The sequence below is a fragment of the Neopelma chrysocephalum genome, unplaced genomic scaffold (genome assembly GCF_003984885.1).
Source record: "Neopelma chrysocephalum unplaced genomic scaffold, ASM398488v2 Primary Assembly neopelma1_25, whole genome shotgun sequence".
In the NCBI taxonomy this organism is placed as follows: Eukaryota; Metazoa; Chordata; class Aves; order Passeriformes; family Pipridae; genus Neopelma; species Neopelma chrysocephalum.
In genome coordinates, this window is record NW_020897694.1 from 35,251,256 (window position 1) to 35,277,824 (window position 26,569).

The 26,569-nt window shown below is 40.4% G+C and overlaps 2 protein-coding genes across 7 annotated transcripts in view; one reads left to right on the plus strand and one right to left on the minus strand.

Annotated features, from left to right (window-relative positions):
* The window catches only part of EIF5B (eukaryotic translation initiation factor 5B), a 36,790-nt gene extending 13,191 nt beyond the window's left edge, over window positions 1-23,599 (plus strand). Inside the window, exons 4-24 of the mRNA XM_027674905.1 lie at window positions 176-827; window positions 1,306-1,526; window positions 1,822-1,972; window positions 3,331-3,426; window positions 4,465-4,551; window positions 5,947-6,036; window positions 8,253-8,548; window positions 9,172-9,279; window positions 9,424-9,534; window positions 10,367-10,434; window positions 11,564-11,705; window positions 13,293-13,424; window positions 14,102-14,284; window positions 14,413-14,574; window positions 17,167-17,298; window positions 18,556-18,687; window positions 18,796-18,872; window positions 18,996-19,160; window positions 20,103-20,241; window positions 20,799-20,960; window positions 21,824-23,599. Of these exons, the coding sequence (XP_027530706.1) occupies window positions 176-827; window positions 1,306-1,526; window positions 1,822-1,972; window positions 3,331-3,426; window positions 4,465-4,551; window positions 5,947-6,036; window positions 8,253-8,548; window positions 9,172-9,279; window positions 9,424-9,534; window positions 10,367-10,434; window positions 11,564-11,705; window positions 13,293-13,424; window positions 14,102-14,284; window positions 14,413-14,574; window positions 17,167-17,298; window positions 18,556-18,687; window positions 18,796-18,872; window positions 18,996-19,160; window positions 20,103-20,241; window positions 20,799-20,960; window positions 21,824-21,931 (3,414 nt within the window). The 3' untranslated portion in view covers window positions 21,932-23,599. The remainder of the gene's footprint in view (window positions 1-175; window positions 828-1,305; window positions 1,527-1,821; window positions 1,973-3,330; window positions 3,427-4,464; window positions 4,552-5,946; window positions 6,037-8,252; window positions 8,549-9,171; window positions 9,280-9,423; window positions 9,535-10,366; window positions 10,435-11,563; window positions 11,706-13,292; window positions 13,425-14,101; window positions 14,285-14,412; window positions 14,575-17,166; window positions 17,299-18,555; window positions 18,688-18,795; window positions 18,873-18,995; window positions 19,161-20,102; window positions 20,242-20,798; window positions 20,961-21,823) is intronic.
* The window catches only part of REV1 (REV1, DNA directed polymerase), a 73,485-nt gene continuing 57,483 nt past the window's right edge, over window positions 10,568-26,569 (minus strand). For 2 of the 6 annotated variants that reach the window (XM_027674904.1, XM_027674903.1), the window contains exon 23: window positions 25,730-26,160. In XM_027674904.1, coding sequence (XP_027530705.1) covers window positions 26,049-26,160 — 112 coding nt within the window. In that variant the 3' untranslated portion in view covers window positions 25,730-26,048. Of the gene's footprint in view, window positions 10,680-14,829; window positions 15,113-23,042; window positions 23,177-25,729; window positions 26,161-26,569 lie in introns of those variants that run through there. The other 4 variants (XM_027674902.1, XM_027674899.1, XM_027674900.1 and 1 more) reach the window with 4 other exon arrangements.

Sequence of the window (26,569 nt, forward strand, 5' to 3'; positions counted from 1 at the left end):
CCAATCAGAAGAAATTTTAATTGTGGGCTGAGGTATGGTACACTCAGAAGGAATAGTTATTGCTTTCAAACTTTGTCTTCAGTATTAGAGGCTTTTCTTGGTATATCTCAATGCTACTTAGCTCATGATGGCAAGTAATTTTTCATGGCTGATTATTGAATTGTTTAATTACCAGGTTGAAAATGACAATGAAGAAAGCTTATCAAAACAAGATAAAAAAAGGAAAGGAAAGAGTAAAAAAACCAATCTGGAAAATGACTATGACAGTGAGGAAGTGGAAGATAAAGATAAAAAATCTAAAAAAACTCAGAAAGCAAAACAAGACATGCTTTCTGGCAGTGATGATGATGATCATGAGACACGGCTTAAGAAAAGCAAGGGGAAAACTCAGAAGTCAAATAAAAAACAAGATTTGTCAGAAGAAGATGAACCTAATACTAAGAAAAGCAAAGAACGTGGGGGGGGAGTGTCTACAGGTGAGAGTGGTGATGAATCGGATGATGTCTCCCAATCTAGAAAAGGACAAAAGAAAAACCAAAAGCCAAAATCCGCTCCTGCTGCTGAAAGTGGGGATGATGAAGAAGAACCTTCATTCAAAGTAAAAACGGTGGCCCAGAAGAAGGCAGAAAAAAAAGAACGTGAAAGGAAAAAACGTGAAGAAGAAAAAGCCAAACTCAGGAAGCAGAAAGAGAAGGAAGAATTAGAAGGTGGTAAAGAACCAGCAAAGCCAAAAGAATCCCTAAAAAAGTCTGAAGAGAAGGCCTCTCCTGAAATCACAGCAGTCCCTGGCCCTGGGGAAAGAGGAGAGACTACTGCAGGAACAGAGGGTTTGTAACACGGTTCCTAAATCTGTAATTTAAACATTGTAGCTTTTATAAGGCCAAAGAGGTGGCAGGCAGTGAGGAGAGTTTGTTGGTTTATTTTGAATTGTGCATACTAGACATTTGGTAGCCTTGTCTACCTCTCTGTGTTGGCTCACATGTGGCTGTGTTTTCTGGCCTGTAGTTTGTTCAGATACATGAGAGAATAAAAGCCAGATAGTGAATTCTTATTACAATGTATGATTATGGTTCTGTATTGCAAGAGTACTTTTTCACTTCCCAGTTATTCTGTTACTTTAAGGCTTCAGGCCCTGACTTTGGAACTTGAGAGACAGTTTTGTTGTTTGTGTGATGAAGTGTTTATGTAGAAGCCAGTGAAAATGTTCCTCATTTGGAGTTATTTATCATATTTCAAACATTAATTGTATTTAGAGTATCTTTGAAATTTCTGGGGTTTTTGAATGTATGCCTCTTCTTTCTGTAGCTGATGACAATGAGGGGGACAAAAAGAAAAAAGACAAGAAAAAAAAGAAAGGTGAGAAAGAAGAAAAAGAGAAAGAGAAGAAAAAGGGTCCCAGTAAAGCCACTGTTAAAGCTATGCAAGAGGCCCTGGCTAAAATGAAAGAGGAGGAGGAAAGGGCAAAACGAGAGGAGGAAGAACGCATAAGACGACTGGAGGAACTAGAAGCGAAGCGGAAAGAGGAGGTACCGTATATGTCACTCCAAGGATAAAATAAGGGAGAATGTAATCTTAATTTGTATGCTTGCTGGTACAGTTGGTGAATGATACTCTCAGGTATGTGGTGTGACTCTTGGGGATGGCCCTGTGCAGGGCTAAGGGTTGGACTTGATGATCCTTGTGGATCCCTTCCAACTTAGCATATTCTGCAATTCTGTGAATTAATCCTTAATATGTTTCTCGTGAACAGAATATACTGTTGGCCAGCTTTTGTGCAAAGCATGCTCTAAAATTTCTGCATGTTTCTTTATCTTTTTCTAGGAACGATTAGAGCAAGAGAGGAAAGAAAGAAAGAAACAGAAGGAAAAAGAGAGGAAGGAGCGTTTGAAGAAGGAGGGAAAGCTTTTAACAAAAGCTCAACGAGAAGCCAGAGCCAGAGCAGAGGCTACTCTTAAGCTACTCCAAGCTCAGGGTAAGCAGTAAAGTTCAAAATAATAATAATTAAAAGAACCCAAAAAAACTCACTCAACCTTCATACCTGTTACTGCTCTGTGTTTGTGTTTTTCTCTTTGAAGTTAGGAGGGCAAGTACTTAGTGATTCCACGTAAAGGTACTCTGTTGTCAAGGAATGCAGTGTGTGTCTTCCTTCCCCGTCCCCCCCCCTTTTTTAAAAGTAGGTTTAAATGTCTGTATTTTCATCTTACACTTTAAATATCCAACTTTTTAATGCATTCTACTTGGAGATTAAAGATGTTAGTTGTGAAACTTAGGAAAAAGCACTTAAAGAAGAAGCTTAGTCCAAAGGCCAGGAAAAGCAGATGGGATATGCTGCAGATCTTGTAAGACCGGTGATCTGGATCTTGTTGAATTAATTCACAGGCTTAATTAGGCAAGGACATTGTTTTGCCTCAAGTTAGCTAGTCCATGGGGATGATATGTTATCCTCTTGGATTTGCAGGGGTATGTAGGAGCTTTCCTGTTTTTATGTGAAATATAATGTTTCCATTGCAATAAACTGAATTGTACCCAATATATTGTAAGTAAAATGTCCTGATTTGTTCTTGGTAACTGGTTTGTGACTGAAAAAGGAAACTCATTCATGAGTGCTGTGTATCTTTGTAGAGAATGCACTCTGACCGTTTACTGGTAGGTGGATGTATAAATGTAGGAATCTCTGTAGCTAGTAAAGTATTTGGGGCTCTTAAACATACACAAAGGCCATTTTCCCTTGGTCATTGCTGTCGTTTATTAGAATCCTGGTGAATTGAACCTGGTGTTATTTTAATGCCTGAAACAATCAATGTTAAATAAAAAAAATCCCAAACAAAGACCCCCCCCCCAACATGGAACAAAAGGGAAAATACTATCTGATGAGCAACCTTAAGCATTTAAGAAGAGTTGTGCCTCTGAACTACTCCAAATTGTCTGAAACTAGGACCATTGGCAAATAAGTTTTAAATGAGTTTTCACATAGGAGACTTTAAATTGTTAGACTGAGATATGTGTTCATGAAATCCTGTGCAGGTCTGTGATAACTTCAATCCTGCAATCTTAAAATCTGATTGGATTTATTGCTTCTTTTTTGTTCATCATCCCCTTCCCCCAGTTACCCAACTTCTTTTTGAGAGCATTCAGTAGTATCTGATGAATGATACTTTGAGTTTTGCAGCTTTTGAATTCAGACTTTTAAAAAAGATAAAATATGCATTGAACCTACTTTCCACTCTTCCTTCCTCCATCTTCCAATTTTGGAAAACATGTTCTTATTTAAACCAAAGTTTGTTTATTAGTTACCTAAATTTTCTTTCTAACAATTTTTCTTTTTGGCAGGTGTTGAAGTGCCATCCAAAGACTCTGTGCCAAAGAAGAGGCCAATATATGAAGACAAAAAGAGAAAGAAGCAGCAGCAGCCAGAAAATAAAGAAGGTGTGGTTTGCATGGATTGTTAATATATTAATCATATTTCTGGAAGCTTTTATTAAATAAATCAGTTAATGCTAAACTAATTGCACCTCAGGGTGCCTCTGAGGTTCTTTTGACACCTCTGCCCTCACATCCAAGTGCTGATGCCTTAGGATCGTAAAGTTATTTTGAAGGCTGCTCACTTAATCCTTTGTTTTACAATCTACTTGACTGTTATTTTTTTCCTAACCTGGGTATTGTCTTAAAATTTTCTAAATGTTGGAGATGTACAGGATGTAAAGGCCTTGTACAAATGTGACGTTGAATGCTTTTGTGTGCATATGTAGGTCAAATACAAAGTAGTGTAAGTAATAATGACTTATAATTAAGTCTAAGTTGATGTCCCAGGATGAAAGGGGATTGATCCTCATTTTAGTTCTGTTCTTTGTGGTGGAGACAGTTTGTTCACTTGTTTTCTTGTATATAAAAACAGATTTCGGTTCCTGGGTGCAAGTCATTCAGAGTAGTTCAAAGAGCTTGCATTTTTGGAAACTTACAATTTATTGCACTAGTTAGAGTAGGTTGAATGTGTCAGTTTTTCACTTTTGTGGTTCACGGCTTTCCTCTGGGAGTATTACTGTGGCTCTTTTCAAGACTAATCCTTAATTTAAAGAATTCAGATTTACTTCTTCTTTAGGTTTTTTTTTTTAATTTGACACGAGTTATGTGACTACATACCAATTAAGCAGTATGTGTAAAGAGTTGAAATGGTGCTTATCTGAATTGTGTCGGTGACTTTTTATTTTTAATGAAACAGAAGGGAAAGTATGGCTAGTTCATTAGTATTACTTCATCTTCTCTTGTCTTTTAAAGAAAATGAGGATGCTTTTAAGGTCAAAAGCAATAGTAATCCTCTTAGCCAATAACTGACCTATCTCATAAATCTGTTCAACTGCTTAGAAAGCCAAATATTTTCCAAATAAGCTGGCGTGGAGCTGTATGTCTCAGTTGGTTTGCACTTTGGAAGAATGTAGCAACCCATTTTCTGTCTTGCAATTTCAGAAAGTGTGGAGGTAACTTCCCCAGCTGAAGATGCTGTAGAACTGGAAACACTAGTGAAAGAAGACACGCCTCTTCCAGTAGAGCCAGGTTGGTAGTAAATGCTAATAAGCTTCAAACACTTCAGCCTGTGTGTCAGTGCTACATGAAAGTTATCATACGTCATTGGATGGGGCTGAGGGGCCATTCTTTCTTGAGGTAGTTGCCTTTTTTTTTTTTTTCTTAAGGGAGGAACTGATGGGATTTTATGGAACAAAGAGGTGTGAAGCTTCAAAATGAGAGTGTAAAGGTCCCTTATTCTGGGTGAGCTCCAGTGTTAAATTCGCTTAGGCAAGTAGCTCAAATAAGCACATTCAGTGCCTTATGATTCACTCCCCTGACTTTTCATTTGCTTTTTACAAGGCTGTTTGTCAGCAGTTAGGTGAAGATAGGGAGGAAATATGCTGCTTCTGGTGTTGATAGTGCAATATTCGCAGTGATTGTATTCTTTATGCCAGATGTTTTACTTTCACAAGTGCTGAATATGGTGGATATGGGTTAGCTTGTGGAAATGAGTTACCAGCCTAGCAAGTGATTGTTACCCTCATTTTTGCCTATGCACAGCACTTGTTTTGTCAAAATCATGTTGTACTAGACTTCTTCCTCAGCAAGGAGACTGTTTCAATTTTTACCCTTATTCTTAAGTTAGACAAATACTGACAAAATGCAGATTTTGAAAACAAAGCTGAATGTATGCTCTAATTCTGGCTTATCTCGTGATTGTCATTCCATTGCCATAAGAAAAGGTCTCACTGGCGGAATGTTAGTTCCTAGTTAATATTCTAGCAGTGTGGAACCTACTTTTCATTTCAGAGAGCTGAAATTTCATAACTCAACATGTGCTGCAACAAATATATATTGTATAATGCCTCTTTTGGAGAGGGTTGCAAGTTTGCATTTTTCCACTTGTCTTTTATTAAGAGCTGCAGTCTCTTCATATATCTGACTGAAGTCCTGTTGAATTAATAAATTAAGTGCTTCTGAAATCCATGGTATAATTATGTTGAGGCATCTGGAGTCGTTTTTATAGACAATTTGTATTTTCCCATTAGTTAAAATTATACTGCAACCCAACTTGTATTTGTGTTTCACTTGGCTGACTGTTAATTGGGCAGCTCCTTTCAGGGATCGTGGTTGTAGTAGAGGTTGTGTGGCAGGCATTATGCAGGCACTGGCACGATATGCAGACAGGAACTAGATGAGTAGATTTGCTGTGTCTTCCACAAAAATGTTTTGCTAGGCAAAGCTGCTAGGATTATACAATATTTGTGGAGAGAATTGGAGATTATTTCTTAAGTTCTTATGGAATGTGGAGATATTTGATAGAATTATGATAACAAGTAACTTGTAAGTTGCATGTGTCAGTATGTCAGAAGAAGGGGCATCTAAAAGTGTTGTATTTTGCTAGACTGACTGTTTCTTTTCCTTTAACATTGGATTTCTTAGTTTCAGAAGAAAAGGAGGAAGAAGATGAAACTGAAGATGCAGGCTTGGATGACTGGGAAGCTATGGTTAGTGATGAAGATGGAGAGAAAGGTGGGCATGTAAATACCAAATGTGTGCTTTTTCTGATTAAGAGGTTTCTTTGGGCTGAATTTTCTGTTTCTGTACAAAACTATTTTATTTAGATTTTTCCTCCGCTCCAGTAGATAAATTGTGAGGAGAGTGATGATAAATAGATATAAGAACCTCTTCTCAAAGGCAGAGCTTTCAGAAGCTGCACAAATACTGCTTGAGACGACCCTTTGGAAGTATTCACTGGTGTAGAGTTACCACCTAAAATAAATCAGTTGGAAATTTTTGTTCTTTTTTATGGGACTGAAAATCCTCTTGTCTTAAATATGTGCTTAAAACACATCTGAGAGTTCAGGGAAACCTTTTAGCTGGTGTTGTACTTCTCTAGTAATTGTTCCAAAGCCACAGGAGTTTCACTACACAAGTCTGGCAATATCTAGGAGATGTACCTTTGAGACAAGTTCTGAAAGAAGTGGGGGACAAAATGGTGTGAAGGTTAGTGGGCATGCATTATAGTAAGTTCTCTCCTACAAGGAAAGACTGAGAGAACTGGGATTGTTCAGCCTGGAAAAGAGAAGGCTTTAGGGTGACCTAATTGTGGCCTTTAGTACCTGAAGGGAGCCTACAAGAAAGATGGAGAGAGACTGTTTACAAGAGCACGTAGTGACAGGACAAGGGGGAACGGATTCAAACTGAGAATAGATTTAATTTACATATTAGGAATAAATTCTTTACTGTGAGGGTGGTGAGACACTGGAACAGGTTGCCCAGAAAAGCTGTGGGTGCCCCATCCATAGAAGTGCTCAAGGCTGGGCTGGATGGAACGCTGAGCAACCTGGTCTAGTGTCCCTGCCCATGGAAGTGGGGTTGGAAGAAGATGGTCTTTAAGATCCCTTCCAACCCAAACCATTCTGTGATTCTGTGATATGCTTCTTTCAGAGACAGGTGAGGGGAAAAAAAGGAAAGAATTGCCAGAACATCCATATTACTGTGTATATATGCCAAAAGCCATATTCTGTCTGCACTCAACAGCAATTTTTATGGGGAACTTAGAGCTGCGCAAGAGTCAGGGATAACTTCTCGGATATTTTCTTCCGGTTGGAGAAATGTGTATTGCTGTGAGCCGTCCTGAGCAGGAGTCAGTTACTGGTCCTAGAGCTTCCATAATGTGTCTTCATTGGTTCCTATGTTCAAAGACTATTTATTCATCAAGTACTTTTATTTGCTCGGGCCTGTGCTTCTGACACCTGTGCTTTCAAGTGTGATACTTTATATACAGATGTGTACAGCAGTATGGATTTCGTTCACACAAGTGTGTTCCTGTGGTGCTGGACTGTTCTGCTTTGAGTTCTAAGGGCTGCTCAGACTGTTTTAGCCTGGCGCCACTGTACTGGGGAGGACATAGCACTTCTTGCTGCTTGGATTTGAAGGCTCTGCCAATGGGATCCAGAAGAAGAGCTTTCCTGGGAATTAGATTTGGTGTATTACTAAGCTGATGGACTTTTAGCATAGTGAGGAAACATAACTAATCTATAAGAGCAGTGAGCCTCCTAACAGCATTCTGAGGAGGAGAATGCATGGCGTTAAAGTGTTCCTTGTGTGTTCCAAGTGTTAGATCGCTTCTTATGATTTCTGAACTAATTGTAAATGGGACGTGTTCAAAGAAAAAAAATTACTTTTTGATAGTTTTTTTCTTTGTTTACTGAAGAATTCCCCTGAAAAATATTAATCTTCTCTGAACAGTCTAAGAAAATGTTAAGATGAGATTCTTTTATAGATGTAGGAGAGATCATTTGTTCTAATTGTTATGTCTGCTTAAATGTGTGTTCCTGATCAGTAGTATGTGCAGAACCCATATAGTAATGAATTTGGAGTATTTTGGCTTTCTTTTTAAAGGTGTTGGTGTATTCATTCCTTTATGAAGTGCATACAGCTTTAAAGGATGTCACTTTGTCTGAATATTTGCAAGTAATGTCAAGCATAAATATGCTGATAATATCATTCTTTCCCCCAGTCCAAACTCGCTCTACTTGCCTGGATTCTAAACATAAGTCAGCAGCTCTAAACATGAAACACTTTTATGCTGCAAGTTGAAAAATTATCTTGACAAGCACTTATTGTAGTACCTACTCTGTCCTCACTCTTCTGAAGTAGTCTCTCTTTTTACTTCTTGTTGCCATCTCCCCAACAGCTATGAATTTAATAGAGAATTTTTACTTTAATTTTTTTTTTGACAGAGAGCAAACCTGTTCACATTGAAGTCAAAGAACAAAATGAAGTGGATGAGGAAGAGGAGGAAGAAGATGAGGAGGAGGAAGAGGAAGAAGAGAGTGAAGAATCTGAAGATAGTGAAGGCAGTGAAGATGAGGATGAAAAGACTTCAGATGAGAGAGAGGCAGACTCCCAAGCTATTGGAAAACAATCTATGGAAAAAAAGACCAGCAAGGAAATTAGCTCTGATTCTGAATACGACTCTGACGATGACCGCACTAAGGAAGAGCGTGCTTATGACAAAGCTAAACGGAGAATTGAGGTATTAAGATACAGTCGGACACTTGTGTTGTATAAGAAACAACTTAATTTTCAGTTAATTGAAAAGCCTTTTTGTCAAATTTGTCAAAATGATGGCTGTGTCAGGACTAACATTTAGGCAGGTTCAGAAATTGTGTTAATTAAGAAAAAAACACCTGGTTTCGTCTGAAGATGAAGTATTTGCTTTTAGGCAACTTGACCACAAAGATGACAACTTCAGTGTTGTTCCTCTCCACCTCTCTCCCTCCTGGAGAAAGAGGCTTCTATCCATTACAGGTAGACATTTCCAAGTTTTAAAAGGTGTGTTTAAACTGTTCAACACTTGTGGCTGCTGATGTTCTTGGTTTCTTCACCCAAGATACTTCTTCAGAATGCACCATCAACAAAGCTGCATGTTAGTGGATATAATAACTTAGGCTGCTAGACTGTAACCAAAACCAAACAAACAAGAACTTAACTGTTAGTTGAAAATTTTTGATTTGCCAAAAGAGGGATGACAGACCTTGAATTGCCTTGAAAATGTAAGTCCCGCAGTTAGCAACGTGTTTGTATATATGTAATCAAGTCAAGAGGTGAGGTGTGGTTTCTGGTTAGTGCTTACCAATTTTTGTGTCTTTTATATAGAAGCGACGAGCTGAAAACAGCAAAAATATGAACACTGAAAAGCTCAGAGCACCAGTTATCTGTGTCCTGGGGCACGTAGACACGGGCAAGACCAAAATTTTAGATAAGGTAAGGTGTGGAGTGTGAAGGCACTACCTGTGTGTCGTGTTTATGCATGTGGGGATTTTTGTTGAAGACAGAAATAATTAAAATGTGCTCAGAGAACTTTAGTCTCTTATATGTAAGCATTTCTGGTCTGTTTTTTGTCTTTAGCTTCGCCACACTCATGTGCAGGACAGTGAGGCTGGTGGTATCACTCAGCAGATTGGTGCAACTAATGTTCCCCTTGAAGCTATTAATGAGCAAACCAAGATGGTGAAAAATGTAAGTTGCAGCACTTCAACAACTGTTTCTTAAGTATGAAATGTAAACTAATTAAGGCCGTGTGAGATTTCCTGACGTGGACAGATGTACTTATCCCCCATCTCTAATTTTGGGGTTGGTTTTTTCTTATTTTTTAAATTCTTATCTTTCTCCCACCAAAGGGGAGGCTGTCTCATTTTTCGTTTTAGTTGATACATTTGGTTTCAATTAATGCATTGTCCTTTCTGCAGAAAAATATGCAAATACTGGTTACTCTGTTCTGGACAGTGCATATATGTCCATAGACTGCTTATTTGTCATTATTTTGATTGTAAATTGAGACTTTTTGAAATCTACTGAGTATATTTCTGTTAAACTTAACATTTGCTGTATGTGCTGGAATTGGGCCAGTACCTGGGTGATTCGTTTTATTGTGTTACAGAAATAGCAACTGTTCTGTCTTGCTTGTTTTGGATACTATATCCTGTTTTCCTTGCGGCAGCAGCTGACTGAAAAGCCTTAGTAGTGATGGCTTTTTCCAAGATTTTTTCAATGTATTAAATATGTAAAGTGAGGGGAGAGGAGAAAATCATCAAGACAAGGATGATAAATCTCACTACCCTGTAGGCTGCCTTGTCTTACAGGTTTTAGCTTATGGCCACTTGATACCTAGGGGAATGTACTACTTTAATATTGAAATGAGCTTTGGCTGATTTGGTTTATGAAGGGTGCTGGCCTTAATATATGTCTGGATTCTTGAAGTGCAGGCTATCAGTAATGTTGCCAACTCTTATTTTGTTTGTTTTAATTCTTGTGCAATCTCTAAAAGAGAACTAATATTTTGACATGTTAGTTTGACAGAGAGAACATAAAAATTCCAGGCATGCTGATAATTGACACTCCAGGACATGAGTCTTTCAGGTAATGTTTTATCACAATGTTGTACTTATCAGAAGTGATGACTAAAACATATTTTTAACAAAGTTCAAGGTCTTTGCCTAATTCATTGTGTTAGTCCTCACTTGAAAAAAAGCCCAACAAAACCAAACTAAAGTAGAGGAATAAGTGGATTTGCTTCATTTGCAGGTGCTTTTTATATCTGGTTAATTGCTGGCCTTTTATAGCTGATTAATTTTCTGTCTTCGTGCCAGTTGAGCCATGAATATCTGAAAAAGCATGTAAATAAATAGTTAGTGTACTAAGAGGAAAGACGGAAGCAGGAAGCTAGCTGGAGAAGGAAAGGTGAGGATTTCAGGTGTCCTAAGTACTCTGCTATGAAACATTAAAACTTCTGTCCTAATCTCCTGTTCATAGTGTCAATGTTAAGGTAAGACTGGGAGTTACTAATTGCATAAATAATCTGAGTCTTAGCAGAGATCAGATACTGTCTGGGAACACCGGTGGCATGCAGGCAAGCCACTGAATCAGCTTTAAGGTTAAAACGTGGCATGCATAACTGAACTCACTGGGATGAAATCTCCAAACAGAAGGATTAAGACTTAAGTATAAACCTCTGCAAGCGCTGAAATGCCATGTTGTGGGGCACTTGTTAATGTCCAGATCAGTACCTTGGCATCTTACCACTTACAGTTCTTCCATCTTCTAGCCAGGTTTTGTTTGGCACCAAAGATGTGATAGTCTCTTTATATTGTTTAAAAAATATAACATTGTATACATAGTGCTTATGTAGCATTGTATTAAAAAAAAGGTCTTGTTCAGATTTTGCATTCCTGTATTTCACTTTAACTGTCCCAGTTCTGGCTCAGAAAATGATCAGAACATGTCTTACATGATAAAAATATATAATAATATGGGAACTATTGGGAGAATAATAGTTTCTTATTTTTGCTTACACATACTTTAATAAATTCTATTAAATTGCAAAGTGTCATTTGAACATTTTTTTTACATAGTTTCCATTTTTGAGGGGAAATAACTACTTGATCAGCTTTAGCTTTTTGTCAGTGCAAGTTTGACATTGTACTTGGTGTTTTGATTAAAATTCTGTTGCTACATTACTGATTTCTTTTCCTTTCTTTTAATGCCACAGCAATCTAAGAAATAGAGGAAGCTCACTTTGTGATATTGCTATACTTGTAGTTGACATCATGCATGGTTTGGAGCCACAGACAATTGAATCAATAAATCTGTTGAAATCAAAGAAATGCCCCTTTATAGTAGCTCTCAACAAGGTAGGATAGCTTTTTACTCTAATAGTGTATTTCTCTATGCTAAAAGTGTATTTGGCATTTGACAATTGTCTGTTTTCTTCCTCGAACTGGAATTTTTTGTGTGAAGTCTGAAGTGGTGGTTCTAGGATCCTGTGTTTGTAATTTTTGTGTCCTTGATCCCACAGTGGCTTTACAGGAGCTTTGCAGAACAGTCAGTTCTTCTTGGAATCCTTACTGATGAATTTTGTTTGCTTTATGTAACTTCTGTATATGATTCACACTTCTGGAAGTTGTACTTCAGTTGTGGGGGTTTTTTTCCCTTATATGGATTTTTGTACATTTTCTGATAAAATTCACACACAAACTTCAAGTTAAAAAGTCGCACTTCATTTTAGCCACTGATACTTGTTAGTTTGACTTGAAGACAAGCTGATTTTAAGCCCTTGGAGCAGTAACGTTGATCACTGGTGCAAAGTGTTTTGGGCTTTGCAATATTAGATGGTAAAATAGCCAGTTACTTTCAGCCCTGTTTTTAGAAATCCTGTGCATGAGAAATTATGCTGCCTGTTTGTGATGACTTGATGAATTACATATAATTCATATGAACATATAGATGAATTATATATGTGGAAATTACTTGTGTCCAATGACTTTGGAAGCCATCTGACATGCTGACAGAGAACTGTCAGAACTATTCATGTGCAGTGTAAAAATTGCAGTATACTTCAAAAAAAGAAGAGACTATTAAGATTGAAGGTGGTTGAGGAGGCCATTATCTCATTGCTGAAAACAGCTACTTTTTTAAAAGAACCCAAACAACCTACTGGATGGAGAGGTGTTAAGGCCTTATGGCAGAATAGTAGAGAGTTCAGTCTCAGTTAGACATGAAGACCCAACTACGTTTCACCACTGTCACAGGCCTACAGTGAACCTGAGATTAAATAGCCAAAAGTTCTTGCATTTCAAGTTATAATTGTATTATTTGACCAGGTTATAATCTGTTTTCTTAAGATGTAATTTTAATTTCGTACAAATGTAATAGTTTCTTGGACTAAGTCGGTCCTGCTTTGGAAACTTATTTAGGGGGAGTGTTTCTTAAGTACACAGTCATGTCTTTTGAACAACTCACTGTGGTCCCTTTTCTGTAGCAACACAGGGAATGGTCCAAATTCAATAATAAGTTTTAAAGGTTCTATGTAAAACTAGTACAGTCTCTTTTTGGGGGGAAAAAACCCAACACCTCATGATTTTGGAGTTTTTTTGTGTGTTTTGTGAAGCTATACATGGCTCTCTTTCTTCTGAATGTTTAAGATAAAACTTGATGTAATTAATGCATATAAACCTTTTCCATATGAACCTAGCTTATTATAGCTTGAATTTTTAAAACCTGAAGTAGTATTGCTATTCTGAAATGATGTCTGACTTTGGGTAAATACACAAAGAGAGCTAAATATAGCAGCTAAAGCAAATAAAAAATAATTTGATTACTGAAGCAGATAGATGGCTGGCTAAGTTGGTTGGTAAAGTATTTCTCACCGATAATGTGGCGTAAGCATAAAGATGCCGTTTAGTAAGCTGCATAAGATGACCTACTGCTGTATTTTCAAGATTGATAGGTTATATGACTGGAAAAAAAGTCCAGACACAGATGTAGCTGTTACCTTAAAGAAGCAGAAGAAGAATACGAAAGATGAATTTGAAGAACGTGCAAAAGCTATCATAGTAGAATTCGCAAAACAAGTAGGTTGGAATATTCAAGGTTCTTTGCTTAACAAAAGTGATAGTAAATAGGGTGGGTGGGTGGTATGGTTTGTGTGTGTGTGTTTGTTTTGGGGTTGTGCATGTGTTTTGTTTTGTTTTGTTTTTTCCCTCTTCCACAAAACAACTTAGAATATCAAGAAAACTGTTGCATCTCCTCTGACACATTGGTGTTTACCTCTCATAAAACAAACTCCATTGTTGTTACATTAATCTGTTTTAACTGCTTCATCCTTAAAAGTGTTAGTTTGGAGAAAAGGAGCTAATTGCTGTGCATGGTCAATGGAGTCATGAATAGCAGATGAAGTTTCATGTCCCTGTTCTTTTTCTTTTTGGGAATAACCCAAGAGAATCTCATCTGTCTCTTTTTCCCTTGGATGCTGGCAGGGTATGAATCACATCAGTTCTGGGAACTTCTTTTGGTGATGACATACAGTGCTGTGTAGAAGCTAGATGGGCTAATTAGCTTTGTAGAGTTATCCCACACTGCTTCCAAGTGTGGATTGAGGCTTCCTGTTCCATAGCATACTGTCAGTAACAGTGTTGTTTTTTTAAATTGGGCTTTAAAAAATGCAGTGGTACTTGACTGGGGTTGAATGTTTCTGTTAGTACTGATATGTATATGTTTTTCCCTGTGTAACTGTTAATCCTGATTCCAGGGCTTGAACGCTGCCTTGTTTTATGAGAATAAGGATCCCCGCACTTTTGTTTCTCTTGTACCTACCTCTGCTCACACAGGGGATGGCATGGGAAGCCTGATAGCTCTTCTCGTGGAGCTCACGCAAACTATGCTGACTAAGAGGCTGGCTGAGTGTCAGGAGCTGAGAGCTCAAGTCATGGAGGTAATCCAGCAACGCTTCCTTGAAATTCATACAGAAATTTATCCCTTCCCTGCCCCTTTCTTTCTGGTAAAAAAATTGTATGTTTGAAGTCCTTAAATAGGGAGCAACTTTTTTCCCCTTTCATTCAGGTTAAAGCTCTGCCAGGCATGGGCACTACCATAGATGTTATTCTGATTAATGGACGCCTGAAAGAAGGAGACACCATTATTGTTCCTGGAGTAGAAGGTCCTATAGTGACTCAGATTAGAGGTCTTCTGCTACCTCCTCCTATGAAGGAGCTACGAGTTAAGGTATGGCAGCTGGTTTTAGTGTACTGGCATTTAAAACCAGGAAAAAATAAATCAAGCTTTATGAGAAATGAGAATATAGTAGAGTTCAGCTATATTAGCAGTACCTAAGGATGGCTTCAAGGGAAAGACAGCGCACATCTGGTGTTTTTTTGTGAATGTACTTGTATGTACCTGTTGGTGTGTGTGTGTTGTTAACAATAGTGGCAAAGAAAAGGATCAAGGAATTATCTTGCAGTGAGGATTAGGATGTGCATGCTTTAATAAGGGATTTGAGCATGTGGCTGCATGTGAGAGGGAGATACCCATCTTAAATGGAAACTGGAGTGTACTGGTACAGTGACTTCTGAGTTCAAGTTACATCATTAGTGAAAATGTTTTTTTAGTAACAAAAATCATATACGCTTAGGTTTGAGAAAAGTGAACAAGTGAGTTTCTGGGATTGGTTGGTGAGTGGCAGTGACCAGGACTTCTGCAGAATCTGTAGCCTCTTGGCATTTTTAAGAGTAGTTGGAAGTTTTGCTGCCTTAGTCTTAATAGCCTGAGGAGAGACACTGAAATGAGGAGATGACACAGAAACAAAAGGCTATAAATAAATTGATAAATATATTAAGATTTATGCATACAATTCAAACATGATTAAAAGAGCTGCTGTGATTTTTCCTGCTTAAAAGTGTCTGGACAGATTTTGTTTAAGGCAAAAAACTCCATACAGATAACCTAGGTGAATGTAATAGGATAGGCCTTAAAGGTTTGGTTCAGAGGTGTAAACCTAGTGTCCCTGCAGACCACTGTAGTCCTCGGTGTTTAATCTAGTTCCATCCTGCAAATTTAGATACTCTTGTAAGTAATACTAATAACTGCTGGGCCCTGGGTTGACGTTGGTGTTCTCCTTCTGCTGTGAGATTGTTGTTGCCTCAGAGGTGCTGAAGGATGCAGCATTGATGCTGAGGTGGAATCCAAGCAAGATCCTCTTGACCTGCTTTAAGTAGAAAGACAAGCCCTTCTTTCCGCTTGGCCGGCTTATCGGCTGTGGGGTGGGACAGTTGCTTTGGCAAATCTAAGGCTTCCTGCTCTGGAGCGCAGCTTTACAGTAATACTTTGGTAATGGCTACAGAGGGACAGATGTTTATGCTTAGGTTTTGTTCTCTGCTTGGTTGGAAGCTGGTGAATGTTCTTCTACTGTGAGGAATGAATTGAAAGCGTTTCCACTCATTTGCTTCCCTTTATTTGAAAGCAGAAGATAAACTGGTGTGTGAAACTCCTAGAAACTCCAGGGTTTTTTTGGGGACTGAATAGCAACGTAACATAACAGGTTCCCATCAACGACATCTTCAGATGAATTTCTGTCCTTTGGTGGGAGATGGAGCACAGGGTATCAGCATCATGATGAACACTGGATTTGGGAACCTAGAGCTGGGCAAGTAGATTCAGGGTAGCTGTTGGGTTTTTTTGAAGCAGACAGTGAGGATGCATTTTGATTCAGCTTGTTTATGCAGAATTGTCATCCTTGAAATAAGACCCACATTTTGGGGTGGAGGGCTAAAGAACAGAGGCTTGCAGGAAAAAAGTGCTTCCTGAGGAAGGAAGTTACCTTGCAGTTATAAGAAAAGGATTGGACTCCTTGAAGCAACAACTCAGCCTTGGGCATATTGATCACCATAACTGGTCTACTCTGGCCTCTAATCGGGAGGCCTGGAGACAGACCATTTATAATGCTGCTGATGCTTTTGAGAAAGCACGCAGGATCACTCTTGAGGAGAAAAGACAACGCAGAAAGAATCGAGCCTTGCAGAATATACCATCTAAGGAGTCTTTCTGCTGTGTCTTTTGCAACCGGACGTGTCTGTCTCGTATTGGCCTTTTTAGCCACCAACGCGCTTGCGGGAAGCGTGGGTAGAGTCCTTCCCAAATCTTCGTTCGCGAAGCCTAGCCATGATGATGATGATGATAAGAAAAGGATTGGACATGTAATCAAAAGAAATGAAGAAACAAACCAGAAAATACTTACAACATCGATTTAAAGATCTTCAGAAATAACTGGTTCTGTTGTGCCTTGGGGCCATGCCCTGAGTGTGGAGAGATCTTCAAGCTTCCCCTGGATGGGGAGGAACACCTGGGAAACTGAGTGTGGAACTATGGTAGACGAGAGACCTTTAGTGGGAGAGCGAGACAGCTCTTCCTGCACAAGAACTTGGGCTGTGTGTCAGCTAAGCTTTAGTGCTTTTGTTGAGGTGTTGGCATCTTCCCCTCACTTTGCTATGGGTTTATTAGCGAGTAGCTGCCTATTGCTGCTTGCACTTTTCTAGCCTATGTTTCTCTTTGACACCCTTCTCTGTTTTTAGAGGATTTCCTCGTGCCCTGCCCCCCTCAGCAGTGGTGCAGGGATATCTGAAGGGAAAGGAGCGTGCAGACAGGAACATGCAAATGCAAAGCAGAGACAGTCCCTGATGAAAGATGGGAGGTGCTGGACTGCAGTGTCATGCTCTCAGCTGTGCTTGCGGGTTGCAGTTTCTTCAGCTGCTCAGCACTGCATTGTGTTGCTGTGCTCCATTGACATGAACTCTTTGCTAGTGCGTATATTCTCTTTTTCAGAACCAGTATGAGAAGCACAAAGAGGTTGTTGCTGCTCAAGGTGTGAAGATTCTTGGGAAAGATTTGGAAAAAACATTGGCTGGTTTGCCACTGCTTGTAGCTTATAAAGAGGATGAAGTCCCAGTCCTCAAGGTGAGGTGGCTGATGTTGAAATACAACACACTGAGGGTAACTTGAGTTCTCTGGTGATGAAACTCATTCAAATGTTGAGAGCTCAGTACACAAGTAACTGGCTTTTTTAGTTGCTTTAAAAACTGTTTCAGTAACGTGCTGTAGCCTTGTGCCCATATGAAGCTTTAGTGATGAGATGTCTTTAGTGTCTTGACCATTAGCTTTTTCCCTGATATTTTGCTGGGGTGTCTCTGCTGGTAGAATGAGATGTGAAAACAAGTATCATGGCATAGTTTGACTGTTAATTACTGATTTTGTATTTGTAGTAATTTATGCGTATATTCTAATTACATTATATTAGGTACATATCTGCTAGTGGAGTTCTTTAAATTGTCATAATTGCAAAGCTGATTTAAGACTCGTGTAATTTCTTTTCTGACTTAAAAAGTTGTGGAGAGGATTTAGGTATCCTAAAACCAAAATTGTGGTGAGATGCTACTGTTCTCCAAAGGCAGGACATTATTTTGAAAAGAAACCTTGTGTGTTAAAACTACGGTTAAAAGTAAATTATTACTTTAGTCTTCTGTCTACTTATTTGTGCCTCTAAAGGGAGGTTAAACTTTTGGGATGTCCAAACACAGACCTAGTTGCTGGGTACATACAAGTATGTATATAAAGTGTACTGCTAGGAGTAGATCCGTGGTGGCCTCAAGTAAATGGCAACACCCATTTATCTGCCAGAGGAAGAGATGGAAGTGCTTGGGTTTAAAAGGCATGGGCTCTGAAAAATGTGGGTTTGACTCCTCTGAAAGCAGCAAAATGGCCTTGCTGCTCTTGCATCCCGTTTTGTACCCTGGCCTAAAGAGAGTTCAAGGTCCTTTCCAGCTCATGGCTTTAGGTGTCAGCTTTTCCTATTAATCCTCAGGCAGCCACAGGCATCAGCACACGCAGAGTGTTTGCTCAGCCCTGCCAGCAGACGGGGAGAGCGATGTGCATTCTGCAGACTCCCAAGATGGGCATTTGCTCTGTTTTATATGATCACCTTCTTGCAAAATCCTCAGGTCTAGTTCAGCTCAGGCTTTTCTAATGCCAGAAACAATCACAGTGTCTCACAGGGCTGTGTATGACTTACACTGAAAGTCTGAGTTGGGACCTATCAGTATGGCTGTCACATACTTTCACCAGCTCATGAACAGGAAGATTTTGTACCCTGAGGCATAAATAGCAAGAGAACTAAAATTTCCTTTTTCTCTCTTTTATTTTTTTTTTCTTCTAAAGGATGAACTAATACATGAACTGAAGCAAACACTGAATGCAATCAAATTAGAAGAGAAAGGTGTTTATGTCCAGGCTTCTACTTTAGGCTCTTTAGAGGCATTACTTGAATTTCTTAAAACGTCAGAAGTGCCAGTAAGTACTTCTGTGCTGTATCTGATGTTGTTGGTTCTGTGTTTTAGTCACTGTTTCCTTTTGACTTGGCAAGTTTAGTGACTTGATTTATGTGGCTTTCTTCAACAGTATTCAGGAATTAATATAGGTCCTGTCCATAAAAAAGACGTTATGAAGGCATCAGTTATGTTGGAGCATGACCCACAGTAAGTAACTTTGCTTTACTCTGTTGATAAATGTGCGGTGGTGCTGCAGGAAGGCCCGGTGCCCTCCTTAGCTCTGGTTCTGTGCTCTGTCTGGTAACCTGTTGGACTCACTCTTCCCTACAGGTATGCTGTCATTCTGGCATTTGATGTGAGGATTGAACGCGATGCACAGGAAATGGCTGATAGTTTAGGAGTGCGTATCTTTAGTGCTGAAATAATTTATCACTTATTTGATGCCTTCACAAAGTATAGACAAGACTACAAAAAACAGAAACAAGAGGAATTCAAGTAAGTATGAGCAATCATATTCTGGATGCTTCCCAAGTAAGTGTGTTGCTTATTTTAGTATACATGAAACTGCATTTTACCTCTTGTTTCCTTGTGATGGGAAGTAAGGGGAGGGTAGAACTATAAATTTTCAAGAATTCAGTGCACCAGACTAACTGTTTACATCTGGATTAGGCATAGTAGGGTGAGAGCTGTGAAAGCTGTGCAGCAGGTACAAGATTCAGCTAGAACTGTTATGTAACACGGAGTGTTTTTATTAAGGTTTGCTTTCTATACTTGACTTGTGTTCCTAGTTTGTGACAGATGGGTTAGTCTTGCAGACTAAGAAAATAAAAGTGGAGGGATTTGGATTCTATTGTTTTATATTTATGCAATTCCAGTGTAGAGGGCTTCATTCTGCCTGCAGTAACATGAATATGCAATCATTTAAGGGTTTATAGGGACCCAAAATAAATTTTTGGAATCATGTGATCCTCAGTAAACTAAGACAGTCAAAATAAATTAAAATGTATTTCATTTCATATTGATCCCAATTTGAGTTTGTATACTTCAGCATGTAATGTATTTGTTCACTTTACAAACAAAAATCTTGAAATTTTTTGAGTCCTTGTGATGGGTTAAGGCAGCAGTATTTCTATTCCTGTGCTCTTCTGCAGTTGTTATTATACTGTAAAATTCCTACTCCTTCAGTCGTGGTCAAAGTTGAGCACCCAAGCCTGTTAAAGTAAAATCCATGCTTGATTATTGTTCCCTGTAGTTCTTGAAGATCAGCTATTCACTGGAATTAGCAAGTTTGGAAAAGAGGCTTTTTCCTGCTTGATTTTTCCCCAAGTGACACTCTTAGAATAAATGCCCGAGAAGTGTGGGAGAAGGCAGAGCTGTTAATGCTACATACGCTGTTCCAGTCTCTCCTTCCAAGTGCCTTTTCTTGTCATCTTCCAGGCATATAGCAGTGTTTCCATGCAAGTTGAAAATCCTCCCTCAGTTCATTTTCAACTCTCGTGACCCAATAGTGATGGGTGTTGTTGTGGAGGCCGGCCAGGTGAAGCAGGGGACTCCCATGTGTGTACCCAGCAAAAATGTGAGTAAGCGCCTCTTCCCAGGGGATGTTTGATCCACCTGGTAATTCCTGGGATGAGGCACCGTGGAATGTTTGCGGCCTTTCCCCAGTGCGCAGATTTCTGGTAGGAGATGAGGTTCAGACTTTTAGATCAAGTCTCTCTTCTGGGGATCAAGGACGTAATTGCTGTCTGCCAGCAGAGTTGAGCCCTGCAGCTGGACACAGGAAGTGTGGCTGGAAGGTACCTGCCTGAGAGCCATCCTCCTTCCCCACTGCCAGTTCTGTGCTCGAGTAACGAGCACAGTTGTCATTCCTGGTAGCTAAGTAGGGGGGAAGTCAACTCCTACCACCTTGATATAACCAGTTGATATCCCAGATGAGCTATGGGTGGTTGATGTTGCTGCCCTTTTTGGTACGAAGCACTTGCTGTGCCATGTTTTGCTTTGCCCACACTGAGGCGGCAGCTCCACCAGTGCTGTGCTTCCTGCAGCAAGTCTGTGTGTATAAATGGGAGCTTAGGGAAGGGTGTGCACAGGGGGTTTGTGGATGTGTCTTACAGCTGCTTCATTGCATTACAGTTCGTTGAAATTGGAATAGTTACAAGCATTGAAATAAACCATAAACCAGTGGATGTTGCAAAGAAAGGCCAAGAAGTGTGTGTTAAAATAGAACCTATTCCTGGGGAATCACCTAAAATGTATGGACGACATTTTGAAGCAACAGATATCCTCGTCAGTAAGGTAAGAGCAATCTGTGTTTTTGGAGAGGGCTTAGGACAGAGTGGCAGCTTGCTTGAAGCGGAACTGTTGCATGAAGCCTAAAAAACATGCAAGGAGCTTCCCCTCGGAGACTGACAGACACTTGGGACACGGTGCGTGTGTGGCATCATTCAGCTGAGTTCCCTGTAGCCTTGGTTTGAGGTCTGTAGTGGTGTCCCTGGAGAGGCCTGAAGGAGTGATGGGCTGCAGCTGAAATACCTTGTAGCTCCCAGCACCCAGGAGGGTAAAATGCTACACTCGCTATTCGCAAACCATTGTCCGTAGCTGGTGCTCAGCAGTCCCCCAGAGCATCACAGCTGGTGTTGGGAATCATGCAATAAATAGCTGCCCTAATTCTGGAACACTGGACTTGAAGGGGGAGATGATCACTTGCTCAGTCTTTTGCTGTTGGATGCAAAGCCACAGCTCTCCCCACTCCCAACTGCTTTAGTCATCACGTTTTAAGACACCCCCTGCCACACACATGCTGGGGGCATGTGCCCACAAATGAGGGGTGAGTAGGGCCTGGGATAGGGACAGGGAGGGGGTGCTGGTCCTGTGGGCCCTGGTGGAAGTAGGAGACCTCTCCAGTTCTTGCCTTACTGCATAAGGGTGGGATTGTCTGTCCATCTGCAGAGACAGACCACATAAGGGATGTGATGAGAAGAGAAATGAAGGGAAATGAATGGGATGGTCATACAGCCGATCAGTGGCAAACCTGGGATTAGAACGAGCTGGCCTGCTGTGCAGACTGATGCCCCTTCAGATTGTTTCCAGTGTACTAAAACTGCCTTTAATACACCTGCATATGTGTGTTTCTGATGGGATTGTCTTGTGTGTTACAGATCAGTCGTCAGTCCATCGATGCTCTGAAGGATTGGTTCAGGGATGAGATGCAGAAGTCTGACTGGCAGCTTATAGTAGAACTGAAGAAAGTGTTTGAAATCATCTAGATAACTTTTTACAGCAACGGGGAGGCAGGAATAAATGCACTCTTCCTGTTCTAAAAAAGTTACCAACAAAGTCGTATATTAAAGACAGTGTTGGATATATGTTTGGGAGGAAAATATGTGGGTAAAATGTTTTCCATGAGAAACCAAGAAATTTACACTGGTTTGACAGTGGTCAATTTACATGTTCCCATGGTTCCAATGTGCCTGTTCACCTCTCCTACTGCCCTTCCTAATACTGGCTGCTGTTTTAAAGTTTGCCCTTCCTTCTCTCACACCTTCCTTCCACCCTTTGTCCCTCCCTCTCTCCAAAATAAAATAAATTGAATTTTTATTACAGAACTAAAGCTCTTTCACTTTTCTACTGATGAGAGCAGTACTGCAGTATTTGATTAACCAAGCTTCTGCAGACTTTGTGATTCTCGGGACATTTTTGATGTAAGAAGTACTTCTTTATTTATGCATACCTCTTCCTTTGACTTTCTTTTCCAACATTCTGCTTTGTGCCTATAGAAATTTTTTTAAATAGAAAATTAGGCAGTTGGATATCTCTGTATTTGCTTTGTGTGAAACAATGTTGTAAAGCATAGCTGCCCACCTTTTACTGCTTGTACAGTTCATGGAAGTCAACCTGTAATCATTACAATGCAGAGCCACAAATAAAGGAGATGGACAGAGTGTAGCCCATTTGTTTTACAGTTTGCTTCAGTAATCACAGTTTCACTCCATGGGCTGTGGCAGATGTGGAAAGGGCAGGAGGGGCCCTCTTGCCTCTCTCTGCTTGGCAAAAGGGCAGAGGCGCATTCCAGCAAAGGTGTCTCTTCCTCTGGCTGCACTTCCCCCTGCAGTGGGTGCAGGGTGCTGATGTCAGCGTTCCTGAAGCACTGGAGTGGCAGGCCAGGTGTTTAGCATGGCACAACTCCCGGAGGAGTTCAGGGCTGGCATCTCTTCTCCAGCTGCTGCTCAGAGGTGTCAGCACCTGCAAACAGCTGCCTGCCAGGGAGCTGCGACTTGGGATGCTGCGTTGGAGCTGTTGGGTCATCGGACACCGTGGGACTGAACCAGCTCCGAACTGGATGATGTTTGTCATGACAAGGAGTCAGCCTCTAATCCCAGCATTTTCCTACCTTACCTTCCCCTCTACTGCCCTGCTGGATGACAGCTTGATGTATTCCTATGCAGGCTGTCTGTGGGTATCTTACAGCTCATGGTGACAGGAGCAAAACAAGCGCTCTTCAAAAGCACAAACTGAAACAAAATCAAGAAGGATCTTTCACACAGCTGAGATTTTTAGTGTTTAAGATATTTACAAGAATTTAACTTGCAACAAGCAGTTTGAGATTTCTTGTCACTTAGATTACTTTTTTTGTTGGAAAAATCTGAATGTTGTAATTGGGATTGTGTGGACTCCATTACAAAGGAGCATTTAATAACTCACCTCCTTTGCAAATGGAATTTAATTTACCAGAATTTTTTTTTTGTTAGACTTCAAACTTGCCATTGAAAAGGACCTTTTCAATATGGTTGGTGTGTGGTGCAAATTCCCATCGCTGGGTGAACAGAATTATGAGAGGGAGAAGACTGCATTTATTTAATTGTAACATTTTCTTTTGCAAACTATGCAATCATGAAAACTACACTAATAAAGTTCTTAAAAACATAAATGTCAAACACTGTGGTCTTGATGTATTCTTGATTGTTTCCTCAAAGGTGGAAGGGTGTTCTTCCCACAAGTAAAAACTCTGGGAAAAAGACTGTGCTACTTTGGTGGCTTCCTGTTGGGGAACTTAATAAAATATGTAAGATACCTTCACTAAAAGACTTAAGGAAGCAGATGACTGTTGATTGTTATATTTAAGGGCTTGGAACAGGGACATAAAGAAAGTAAGTATAACTACAACTATCCTGACTTAGCATTACTTAACTGAGTCTTTTAAAGATGGGACTCTGAAAGACCTAAACTAGAAACTAATGGAAACTTAGATAACTTGATTTAGATAGTGTAGACATATATCTGCAAATCGATGGATCAGATCTCCCCAGCCTTCCCAAGGCTGAACAGTCCCAGCTCTCAGCCTCTCCTTGTGTTATGGAAGAACCTCCACTCCCTTAGGCACCTTTGTGGCCTGTGTTGGGGTTGCTCTGTATGTCCAAGTCTCTTGTACTGAGGAAGCAGCACTGGACACAGCACTGCAGGTGGGTCGTGCCAGCGCTGAGCAGAGTGGAACAATCTCTTCCCTTGGCTTTCTGTGGATGTTCTTTCCCATGCATCCTGGGAGGCTCTCAGCTGCCTTTCGTGCAAGGGACTCTTGCTGTCCCAGACAACCCCAGGGCCTTACATGCTGAGCTGTTCTCCAGCCCTTGGCCCCCAGTGCTGGGGTTGGCTCCTCCCTGGGAGCAGAACCTGGCACTTCTCTTTGCTGAACTTCACAGGCTTCCAGCAGCCCGTTGGTCTTCAGAAGCAGCACCCCTTGCTCTGTCATATCGGCCCATCTTGTGTCATCAGCAAATGTGCTGAGGGTGCCCTGCCCCACCATCCAGGTCATTGACAAAGATGATCAATAAGACTGACCTAGTGCTGACTGTAGGCACCACTTGGGCCTGGCTTCTAACAGACTTTGTGCCCTGACCACCATGCCAGGGCCTGCCTGCCCAGGTAGTTTTCAATCCACTTCTCTCTCTCTCTCTCTCCCACCTGTACTTCATCAGCTTGTCCATGAGGATGTTACAGGAGATCTTATGAAAAGCCTTACTAATGTCAAGGGAAATGACATTCTGCTCTTCCCTCATTCATCACTTGGCTGTAGAAGGCTGCCAGGTTGGTACCTCTCCCCATGTGCGTTACCAGGAAGCCACAGGCACAACCTAAAGTTAAAAGCTGCTGCAGGCAGTGATGTGACTGCAGTGACCTCTGCTCCAGCTGCACTTCAGCTGCAGCTAATCTGTGCTAGGGGAGATGCTTCCAACTAAGCCAGTGGTGCAAGTCCTGCTCCTGCTCCAGTTTGCATTCCAGCTCTCAATTCTACACCCAGGTGGTCCCCCACACCTTGAGGACTATGTTGGATACTTCTCCCCAGCTCTGTCATTTCTTCAGAAAATGAAGAGATTTTTCCTACCACCCAGATTTTCTTCAAGTGGTCTTCATTCTTTCCAGGCACCTGAACAGCCTTGCTTCAACATATTTGGCCAAATACAACTGTACAAGGTTGGTGCACACCTGGCAAAAGCAGACTTGCCCAAAACACAACTTGCAGAGATGCAAACACACTCCCCTACCAGGGACGCAAGAGCTGGGGCGATTTATTTCATTTCTGCTACTCACTACAACCTATTTTGCGATGTTGCAGAAAGGAAACACAGGCTGGAAAGAACTGCGGTATTTTAGAAGTGGCTCTGTCTTGAGCAGAAGCAAGGCAGTGGGCAGATGCAGCCTAAACAATGCTCCAGGGCAGCTGCTCCCTCGCTCCTTCGCAGTGCTGCTTTTGGGTGCCTTGTTCTCTGACAGAAGCACATGTGTCCAGAGGTTTCAGCAGATACTGTGTGCTTTGGGAGTGGCTGGGCCACTCTGCTTTGAGTCTTTGAAGGATGAAACTGAAAATGAACTAATATTCTTCCCTCAGCTTAAAATCTGTAATAAAGTCAGTGTAGAAGAAACAAATCGTGGCCAGGTGCACGTACAGCAGCCTCTTCCACATGTCAAGGCAGTGCCTCTGTGCAGAACTTTGTGAAATTAATCAAAGTTGCAGCTTCAATAAAAGGAGTTCACTATATTCAAACTGAAGCATCACAAAATAGAATCAGTACAAAAATATACATACAGTTCTTTATTAAACAACTGTAAACACTTCACTGTAAAAATCCATAAAACTTTATAAACAAACATTTTGTAAATAGATTCTATACTACAATAAAAGAATTTTAACACAATTATTTACATGCAATACTGACAAATTTGGCACTTTCTGAAAAGAAATGTACAAAACACTTTGTTGTTTAAAAAGAAATTTGAAATTATAAAAACTCAGGGCATTACTATCATGCACTTTGCAAATACCTCACAAGCACTTATGGCACAGCTAGCGGAGAGCTCCAGGCTCTCATCAAGCTCTTTACTACAAGTTCAGATAACTTTTAATGTGCTTCCGTAAGTTTGTTGTAAAACTACCTGAACATTGTCAAGAATGAAGTCAAATGCCATATTCCAAACTGATTCCACAGATGACTGCATTAACCTGAAGGAAGAAGAGAGTGAAAAATTACAGTTACAGAACTAGTCTTTTTTACAATCAGCTTTGGTCTTCACAAGGTCATAGCACCTCACCACAAATGGTATTTTCATTCAATTCTGGTAAAGCCCTCCCTATTTAAATACACCAAGTCTTACATAATGCCACAGATTCCTCTGCCACCCATTGGTGAAATTTCTGGTGTGGGCGGTGTCACAGCAGGTTGTAAACACTCACATTTGGCAGTGCTGTGAGCCTGTAATTGGGTGACCTTCCACCAACTTCATACTGGAGATCAAAAATTACAGGCTTCTGGACCCTCATCTTTCCTTCCTCATTCCAAGACAGAAATGCTATTTCTCTTCTTCCAACAAATGCCAAGAGCAATGGACACAATTGAATAATAGGTTTTGAG